We start from the raw sequence: 10,645 nt of genomic DNA, 5'->3' as shown, positions 1-10,645 counted from the left end.
TTTTTGTTTTCGAGGTTAATTAAATTGTTTTAGGGGGATATCTGTTTTATCTTCTTATAGCACAAAATTATACTCTTTTTGAATCGTCGCTTGTTTCTCGCAGCGTATTCGTCGGCTGCAGTCAGCGTGCTCACATTGCAAAACAAGCACGTGACAGCGGCCGGATCTCACGCGAGTTGTTAAGCAACCTTAAACGCTTGCTCGGGACCGGGTGGAACGCCAGGACGCGGCGTTCTTTTTTTTCTTCCATTTCTTTGTTTTGATCGAAAGCAGTTAGAGTTCATGGCTCGTTGACGTCCAACGACAAATTAAGCGGAGGCCTCGCTTTCAAAACATCGAACGCGCTGCTGCGTTTTCAGTCCCCTGGGTTTTAAAAGGGAGCGGCCGTGATCGCATCGGCACTTCCTTCGAGCCTTTCGCACTGTGAATGGCGGGGTGGCCAGCTGAATGGCCGCCTGCGCAGCGGACAGGAAGCAACCACGGATATTCCGGTAGAAGAGCTTTGGTGAGCATTGAGCAACATCCTTCGTTGGAGGAAGGGCGACGTCCGAGTCGATCTTACGTGCATGGCTGCGGTTGCACACTCCAGAAACATTGCTGTCCCATTTTTTTCCGACGTCCCACTTTCACGTCGGGGTATTTCCGAAAGCAAATGCGGGCTTCTCGCCTGCACCCCCTCTGCCACGAATGCCGTAAATATATGCACATACATGTTGGTGAGTTATGTAAGCAAGTTTTTTTTTTTTTATCCAGCAGGCGATTCGTTGTCTGTCCTATTTCGCTTTTATTATTATTATTGTTTAAACAATTATTTTGCTTTCAGCTCACGCTGCGGGAATTTTTTTGCACGTCCGGTACTGTGGTATAATTTTCATATCTTATAAAATGGGTTGCCTTAGGTTTTAATTTTCGCGCCTTAAAACTTATTCCCACCTCTTCCCATTTCTGCTGCGTTCAACACAGTATGGCTTCATACCAAGTGGGAGAAGGAATAGCAGTCGAAAAAATTGTGCGTACTAAACCTTACCAAAATATTTATATTATTTATGACGCCAAAGTAAAGAGAACACATCAATAGTTCATTACTTAAGTAGCGGGTGCGGGAACCGCATTCGCGCATTTCCTGGCCACTCACAGTGCCACGCTCTTCGGTCGAGTGAGTATGAAGCACGTACTGCGTTCGTCAAAAGTCTTTGGGCCACACGTTTTTTGCTTATGAGCCGTATAGTGGAGCCCTTACGGCATCCCACCAGGCCACAACTCTTAAAAGGGGAGGATGAGGGATTTCCTCCCCCTGAAGATATTTAAAGGGGGAGGGGGTGGCGGCCATAAGCTCCCCAGTACTCAGCTGGAAAGCAAGATGCTCGGCCTGAAGTCTTTTGACCGCAGGTGTACGTTGGCCTTGCGATCGCTTTCCGGGATCGCTTTCCGTCTAACCCGAGGGCTTTCGAGGTGATCCGAGAGTATCCCCTACCCCGAGCACTCGCGCATGCTTGTGTGCGTACATACGAGAACACTTGCACTAAATACCGACACGAGGGAGTAATCAAGCCGAAACAGCTACAAAAGCAAGTAACCTATTTCGTTTATTCGTTTTCAACTGGTAATAAGGCTGGGAGTGGCTTGGAAAAGTCCGGTGTGCACAGCCGTCTCCAGTTCGATTCCTCTTGCCGGATGCGGAGGCGGCACGCGACCTTGAGCACGCCCGGGCCGCGCCAGGCAACTGCGACTCGCCTGCCCCGAATCGGCTGAGCGCCTACTCTGCGCAGTAGTGCCTCCGCTGCCGGATTTGTCCGTGACTGTGGGACTTCCGTGAACCGCAGTCCGCCCTGCGGAGTTTCCCAGCCCGAGAATGGACGGTGCGCTGCATATATCAATGTGGCCCGGGATAAAATTCAAGAGACGGAGAAACGTACTACAGTGAAACGCTGCGCGTATAGAACGCGCACAAACGCCTGGCGTGCATGTTGGCTAGCTTTGGGTGGTGTGCTTCTGTGGTGTTTTCTGTCTACCCTTGCGAGGGCAGCGGCCTTAGTTGGCTGGACTGATAAGCTGATAATGCTAAAAGAGGTGCTTACTTCAGCTAATAAGGAAGTTGCGGCGTACCATTTTTTTTTTCTATTGCCACGGAAAACACAAATGTAGCTTGAGTGTGTATGTTTACTCCCATGCTTTCTCTGTTCTTTGCGATGTGTGACTACGCATTGCATTTTATGTGCTCATTTAAGACTGGCAACTGGTTTCTGTTCTTGACCTTCGCACCATTTCCCGTGTCCTGCGTTCCTCAAAGCACTCTACGCTTCACACAGCGATTTTTTTTGCTTCATTTCGGGCACTCGGTCCCGTGTCATCGCGGATATGCATAACGGCGCAGTACCATCCCCCAGTGGCATCAGCAGGTATCTACTGGCAATCCCTAGCAATTAACACTAAGGCAACCTTCAACTGAAATCCCGTCTCCCACGCGCCCCCCCCCCCCCCCCCCCCCCCCCCCCGCCCTGGCACTGATCTAGAATCGCGCTCACAGAGCCTCGCAGTATCAGCTACGAGTTGCGTGAGCCACCGGTTGCCACTGGTTGCCACAACGCGGTCTGCGCACACCAGACGGGCGCATGTGCCGCAGCGCGGGAGGTGGCCGCCCCAGCTGGCTGGTGCGCGGGCGAACGTGGGTCTCCGGCAAGTGTGCGGCTGAATTCCGCCATTCGGTGTCGCATCTCAAGGCCAGGAAGCGCGCGCGCTCGCCGCGAGCAACTCTTTTAATCTTTGTGCCGCTTTGTCTCTGCGCAGCACGTGCGCAGTGGGCTGCCGGGCCAATAGGCGCCCACGGCGCACGTGATCGACGCCGGGAAAAGCACCCGGACACGTCATTATGACGTCTCGCTGCGCGCGCGACCTTGGGCCCAGAACGCGAGCGCGCGCTGCGACGCCATTTTGTTTCTTTTTCCACTGTCCCAGCGCGCTAGCGCCAGCAACTGCCAGGCAGCAGCAGACTGGCGAGCGTAGACGGTGGGGCTGCGCACATGGGCCGGCCGCCGCGACCAAGGGCGCCGAGCCGCGCCAAGTTCAGGCCCCGCACGTCAACGGCTGACGTGCGCGCGCCACTTTCTGGGCCCCGTGCTGCGGAGAATTACGGCCGCCTTCATGTTACCGGCTAGGCACTGGCCTGCTAGGCGCCACCGGAGCGGGCCGGTGGCGCGACTGCGATTCGGGGGCTGCACCGGGAATGGCGTCCTACCTCCGCTGTCGCGGTTCACGAAGAGGCTGGTGAATGAACAACAATGGGCTCTGATGAGTTGAACACAGATTCCGACGGTCTGCTCTGTTCCTATTCTCTCACGAACTCATACTTTCTATCATTCGTCCAGGCTAATGCGCCGGCGGCCGTTTGAAGCGGCGGATGATGCGTTCGTACGAAAACGGTACTATAAAATGGGGCTCTGCATGATGGCTCAACGAGTCGCAAACGCGAGGCAACCAGAAGGGGCAAGAGAGTCTCTTTAAGGGACTGCGACCCTGGGTTAGGCGTCTTTGATGGCTGCGCTGTTGATTTAATTTACTGCAACAAAGTGCTGGCGTTTGCTGGTTGGTACATAATCCTTTGATTGAGTCAAGAACCCCTTCACCCCCCGCTTCGCAAAAGTGTCCGCCGCTGATATGTGGATGCTACCTAAAATTTCTCAAGCCGTTACCTCTGAGCGGTATTCTTTACTACCTCAAAAGAGGATTTATCTTTATCACATGATGCTGAATTAATGCTGTTGGCCGTGTGAAGGTATGTTTATTTAGATGGGGTGGCTGTTGGGCCTAAAATGAGGTGGATGTGAATACGTGGGTTACAGATAGTACAAAAGCTCCGACTCCTTGTGAAAGCCAGAAGAAGCGAGTCTAGCAGGCCCACCCGGTTACCGAATCCAGGCCTCATACGTGGGCATCAGAGTGCGGTTGAGGTGACGCTCCCTAGGTCCGGCGTGGGCCTGGCATTTCCGGATTAAATTTGGTGCGGTGGGTCTCTCAGTGAGACCGAAGTCCGGGCAGCAGGGTTGCCGGCTCGGGGTCCGCTTTCGAATCTTCTACCGGGGCTGGGGCGTAGAAAATAAACGAAGGTTCCTAGCAAGACAGGGCTCCTAGAAGTTTTCGTCGGGCTTGGTTGTGTGATGTAGGCAGAAATGACAACGTTTTGCCTCAAAATTTCATCTTGTGCGTGCTCTGTTAAAAAGATCTAAGTGAATAAAAATTACCCTAATAGCGTTCCGCGACTTTCCTCCTCAACTCGTACACCCTGGCAGCTGCGCCTGTGCGTCGCCCGAGGACGCCGCGTCACCCCGTGACGCGAACGACGTCAAGTTCCGGCTGGGTATGAAGGAGTGCCCAACCAACCGATCGCAAAGCAGCTCCTGCCGACCGCCGTTTTGTGCGAGCATGCAGGACAAAACAGGACTGCGAGAACTGATGTAGTCACAACAACTATGCGCTGAAAAACATCGTAGATAAATTTGTGATGTTTTATTCACAAATAGCGCACATCATCAACTTGGATCATTGAATGTCATTTCAACGAACAGACGAAACTTTCAGCGACATTTTGAAAGGCGCCATTAGGACATAACGCCCCTTAAGAGTTTTCCCCTTTTCAACAGCTCAGCTCAGTGGCGTGGTGCCCTATCGACAAAACTGACCTTCATCGCTCTTTCGTGACGCTGCACACCTCGCACACTGACGCTATGCGGGAGAGCAGTGCACATTTTTTTTTTTTTTAAATTCGCGACACTGATCACAGAGGCCCGTGAGTTGACGGCAAGAATCGGATAATCCACCTGCACGTACAGGACCAAAACACGAATAGAGTTGCCTGGCGATTCCGAGCCCCGGGGAATATTCGTTAAATGACAAACATAGCGCTACGATCCCTGTTGACCTTTAGGAAAGCCCCTATACAGAAGGACTGTACTGGAGCCGCGCCTTTGCTTATATGAAGCACCGGGGATATAACCATCTCGGGGATGTCGCAGGTCCTCGCTTCATTGGTTCCGAGCATAGAGATCTAGAGGGGGGATGGCTTCCTAAAAATCATTAGAGAAGGATCGCCAAGTTAGTCCCATATTCTGCCCTGCTACCAAGAAGACATGAACTTTGGCAACCCTTGTGGAGATGCCTGAGCACGCCTATGTTTCTCAGCATTGCAAAAAACCTACCACCACTACGCACCGACAGCCGGGGCGGCCACTGCATCTCGGAGAAGCCGCCTCGTGGCCTGCTTACGTGCGATGGGCCTATGCGGAAAGCTGATCTGCAGCACATGTACAGAGACTGCCGCGGTCCGACATGTCTATGCTTCTTCTCATAATTAGGTGCCACTGAAGTGGGAGTTACGGCTGGTGCCAGCAAACTTGGGGTTGAATTCTCAGAACAGTTGGCGCGTTAGACTGGTGTGTGATTGGGCAGCGCTTTCGCTTTCTAACGCCGCTGTATCACGATTGCCGAAGTTTCGGGCGCGAGCCGATTACGGACTGCCTTTATCTGCGAAATGTTTTGAAAATGTGTCCCCCTTATTTGCTGGTGGCATGCGCAGTACTCACTGCACTGTCGGCTTATTATGAAAATTCAAAATGTAGGCTAACTGCCAGCGATCTCTGCTAATGGTTTCGTGATGCTGTGAGACGGGGCTAAATACCTTCAATTATGACACACGAAACACGTCCTCCTTTAGTTGGCGCCGCTTTGCGGCAGGAGGAGTGCGCCGTCCCCCGCGTTCTGTCATATTTCGCTGAATTCCACGGGAACACGTTCATACAAGGAAGCAGACGAAAGTTGTGCCCGTAAGTGTGTATGCACATCGGCTGGGACCTGCGCTCGCGGTCGAAATGAAAAAAAAAATAATAATTGACCGGAGTCTCATTAATGGGATATGCGGAACCTAACCTCGAAGCCGTCCGAGCGGCGACGCTAAATCAAGGCTGGAGGGGCCGCCAGACAGGCCGGCATTCCTGTGATTGAAAAATTTGAAGCTCGGCGGGATATCAGATTGCGTGACATGTACGGCACAGCGTTGTCATGGCGAGAGACGTTTTTGCAGCGCTGCGGCTCTATGGTAGAAACGTAATATCTAGTGTTATCGGACAGCCGTCCTTAACAAATGCGTTAGTGAGCGTTGGAAATTCTCGGCTTCAGCTGGAATGAAGTTATATACATATTAACCAACAGTTACTTCCCTTGACACCCATTGTCTTAACACAAACGAAATCTTTGCGGAGATTTGTTGTGTACTAGGCACGCCATTTCGCCTTGTATCAGGTATCGAGACTTATGGTATATAGCTTTTTAAGCATGAAATGCTTTTAGCCCCCGTTGTCGGCAGTGTGGTGACGCCACGCCGAGACCTAGAGCCATCATCCGGGCACTGAAATCCACTCATCCGGGCACTGAATTCCCGTCATCCGGGCACTGAATTCCCGTCATCCGGGCACTGAAATCCACTCATCCGGGCACTGAAATCCACTCATCCGGGCACTGAATTCCAGTCATCCGGGTTCTGAAACGAGAACATCCGGGCACCGTACGAGACTTAACGAGATTTAACGAGACTCTCTAAGCCCTCCTACGCGACCGGCATGCAAGCACCGGTTGGTCTCCAAACGAGACAAAAAATAACTGCTGCCAGTGCCTTCTCAATGTTTATCAAGATATCAGTGGAGCTGTGGGTTTGATAATGCACGGAATTATAATTTCCGATTTCTAATAAGGCGTGCAAAAAGCACATAAATGCCACGTTACACTTCGTTGTCATACGTGATCCGGGGGAGAAGCGCTGCGTTCAAAGGGCAAGGCATCGCGCCGAACGGGTGGTGGCGTTCCTCCCTTCCTTTACGGTGCGGTTCGGGTGTCCACCGAGATGGCAGAGAATTACTGCGCCATTTCCTTTCCTCAAAAAACCTTGCGTTCAAATGGCAACGCATCGCGCTGAACGGGTGGTGGCGTTCCTCCCTTCCTGTACGGTGCGGTTCGGGTGTCCACCGAGATGACATTAGGCCCCTAAACATTTCATGCTTACTCTACTCTCGTTTACGGGAGAGGCAGAGATTTTTATACTAGTAATTGATCGACATGGGTATAAAATGAATCGAGTGAGGAGACCCCTAACTAAGTTGTTCGTGCATGTATTCTGCTGAGAAAATTATTTCTAGAGCAGGGCTCCTACATGCAGTGTTTGTGAAACTGGATGTTCTTCATATGCATAGCCAATAGCGTCGAAACCAAAAATAGAATAAATGAGAACGAAAAAGTTAACAAAACAAAACTACTTGAGAGATCTGAATGTAGTATGTCCGGCGAGACTAAACAGAGTAAGACCGTGCACTCAAGTAAAAAGGAAGCCAAGGTGTCCTAAGTGCGCTCTTGATCGCATTGTGCCCCGAAGACCTCTGTTTATACTCAGTGTGAGTATGAGTATGTGCGGCGACACGTAGTCAAGGTATTATGAACTGAGTGCGCATGTGAAAGAACGGTAGCAGATAAAGGGATCATCATCATCATCATCATCAGCCTGACTACACCCACTGCAGGGCAAAGGCCTCTCCCATGTCTCTCCAATTAACCCTGTCCTTTGTCAGTTGCCGCCACTGTATCCCTGCAAACTTCTTAATCTCATCCGCCCACCTAACTTTCTGCCGTCCCCTGCTACGTTTGCTTTCTCTTGGAATCCACTCCGTTACCCTTAAGGACCAGCGGTTATCTTGCCTTCGCATTACATGCCCTGCCCAAGCCCATTTCTTCCTCTTGATTTCAACTAAGATGTCATTAACCCGCGTTTGTTCCCTCACCCACTCCGCCCTCTTCCGATCTCTTAACGTTACACCTATCATTTTCCTTTCCATAGCTCGCTGCGTTGTTCTTAACTTAAGCTGAACCCTCTTTGTTAGCCTCCACGTTTCTGCCCCATAGGTGAGTACCGGTAGGATACAGCTGTTGTATACTTTTCTCTTCAGGGATATTGGTAAGCTACCATTCATGATCTGAGAGAACCTACCATATGCGCTCCACCCCATTCGTATTCTTCTAGTTATTTCCCTCTCATGATCCGGATCTGCGGTCACTACCTGCCCTAAGTAGACATATTCTCTTACTACTTCCAGCACCTCGCTACCAATTGCGAACTGCTGTTCCCTTGCTAGGCTGTTGAACATTACTTTGGTTTTCTGCATGTTAATTCTTAGCCCCACCGTTCTGCTCTGCCTGTCTAACTGATTGATCATGCTTTGCAGTTCTTGTCCTGAGTGGCTTAGCAAGGCAATGTCATCAGCGAATCGCAAATTACTCAGGTATTCTCCATTAACTCTTATCCCCAACTGTTCCCATTCCAGTCCCCGGAATACCTCCTGTAAGCAGGCAGTGAAGAGCATTGGCGAGATCGTGTCTCCCTGCCTGACCCCTTTCCGTATTGGAATTTTATTGCTGACTTTATGGAGAACTATAGTAGCTGTGCAGTCGTTATAAATATCTTCCAAAGGGATAAAGGGATGGATTATCGGAAAACTAATTGTCCCAGGTGAGGTACGCGTATTCGAATATTATCGAGATAATAGTACCACACGGTGCTGGGTAGCTTGCAATACTGTGTAGGTTTGGTTTGGTTTATGGGGTTTAACGTCCCAAAGCGACTGAGGCTATGAGAGACGCCGTAGTGGAGGGCTCCGGAAATTTCGACCACCTGGGGTTCTTTAACGTGCACTGACATCGCACAGTACACGGGCCTCGAATTTCTCCCCCAAAGAAATTCAACCGCCACGGCCGGGATCGAACCCGCGTCTTTCGGGCCAGCAGCCGAGCACCATAGCCACTGAGCCACCGCGGCGGCAATACTGTGTAGGAGGCGCTGCAGATACAGTTAACAGCGAGCCCAGATGAAGGAAGTCCAGTAGCATTTGCTGTTCTGGAGTCTGCTTCCTTCCACGACTGTTGCTGCATTTTTAGAACTGCTATTGTCGCTTTCGCTAACTCCAACGCGTTTATTTTACTGTCGCATGTTACTGTCGCCTGGGTGCGGTGCGTGTAAATACAGACGTAAAATATATAATTTGGAACTTTACGTACCCTGTTACCCTTTTGGCGTGGTCTGTGTGTTCTGGTATTTTTTTCTTCAGACGTGAGGGCTCGCCAGTCAATGGAGAAAGCAGGAACGCTTGTTTGTGTGAATTACGATGAAAAAAGGTGTATTTTTAAACTTTCTTTTGGCTTTCCGTTTTGTTTTGTTTTACCCTCTTGGCTATGGCTTTCATAGCGGAGCCGGCCAGCGATGTTGCTTGTTAGTTCTCAACGTTCACGTCACAGGCGGAAGCTGCCAATGATAAAGGGGAGCGATGATGAATCATGAAATGAGTGGTTACAAAACGCGGCCCCAGCTTTTTGTTCCCTCTGTCGTGCAAAGAATGTACAGTCGGGGACAAAAGTCTCCGGACCACGGGTTCCTCAAACGAAGTTTATAGCTGTAGTATCAGACAGCGGCTGGAGGCCGCACTTGTGGAGATGAAAGAACAAAAATTTAACGTTTACCTCCACAAGTGTGGTCTCCAGCCGCCGACTAATAGCAGAGCTATCGGCTTCGTTAGAGGAACACGTGGTCCGGAGACTTTTGTCCCTGACTGTACGAATCACTGTTCACTTTCGTCATGCTTTATAGTTATAGGGTGCTTTTTTATTATTATTATTCTGACCACATTTTGAATCACCCCAGTTATTCTCATTTTCGGCTCATCTAATACAGGAACGAATGGTCGAGCAGGCGAGTCAGTGAATGAATGAATGAAAGTGCGAACTCTTCATTGAGTTTGAGAGATTTGTCGATAGATTTCAACTAGAAGAGGAGCGAAAAATTGAAATATATGATTCACATTGCTGCGGCACTCAAAATACTCAGCATTCTTTTCAGGGACAGTAGGCATTATGGCCGATAGTCGTGCACTTTGGAGCCCTAGGTGCCTTTAGCGATTGGCAGGGGTAGTTAAACAAAAGCTAAGAAGTGATGCTGATAGCAAGAGAACGTTCACATCTCGCTACTGCGTTTTTTAACGGTGGGGTGTGGGTAGCGCTCAACTAACTCCGAGCAAAAACACATGCCTCTATTACTTTCTGCAGTTCATCTGAAATACTGTTTTCGTCTAGATCGCAATATACCCGGAAGAGGACTACCCACAGCAATGTGCTCTACGGGATCTTTGGTAATTTTGCCTGCAAGGACAAAAAAAAAAAAAAGGTGGGGCTCACGAAATTTGCGTATAAAATTCTCAGAGTCAGAAGTCTGACTCTTCCCGCACTGATCTTACCCTACAGGGCCTGAACTCAAAACTGAAACGAGGAACCGTCTTCAGGATGCCGTGCTGCAGCAAAGGCCAATGGAGTGCTGCCTATACCACCATGCCCGGTGCACCCAGTACTTGTTCGTGCTTTATAGTTCAGAACAGGTGGGACGTATTGCTTGCAGCGAACGCAGTGTCTCTAACAAGCGGAGGACGGAACGACGCGTCACACTAACGAGCGTGGCTTTTCTTTCTGCTTCTTTCACGGCGCCGGGCATTACGAAAGGGGGCCTCGTATGTGCGGTACGCGGCCAGGTGTCCCGGGCGAGTGATGAGTGAGCCACTGTCGTCTCGCG

The 10,645-nt window shown here is 50.4% G+C and overlaps 1 protein-coding gene across 1 annotated transcript in view; it reads left to right on the top strand.

The window, feature by feature from the left end:
• Positions 1-411: 411 nt before the first annotated feature.
• Positions 412-10,645, top strand: part of LOC149350948 (uncharacterized) — a 76,965-nt gene continuing 66,731 nt past the window's right edge. Inside the window, exon 1 of the mRNA XM_089580116.1 lies at positions 412-505. Within this exon, the coding sequence (XP_089436242.1) occupies positions 428-505 (78 nt within the window). The 5' untranslated portion in view covers positions 412-427. The remainder of the gene's footprint in view (positions 506-10,645) is intronic.

This window comes from Amblyomma mixtum, chromosome 3, assembly GCF_055824585.1.
Source record: "Amblyomma mixtum isolate Tamu chromosome 3, ASM5582458v1, whole genome shotgun sequence".
Taxonomy (NCBI): Eukaryota; Metazoa; Arthropoda; class Arachnida; order Ixodida; family Ixodidae; genus Amblyomma; species Amblyomma mixtum.
This window is presented reverse-complemented; position numbering and strand designations above follow the sequence as displayed.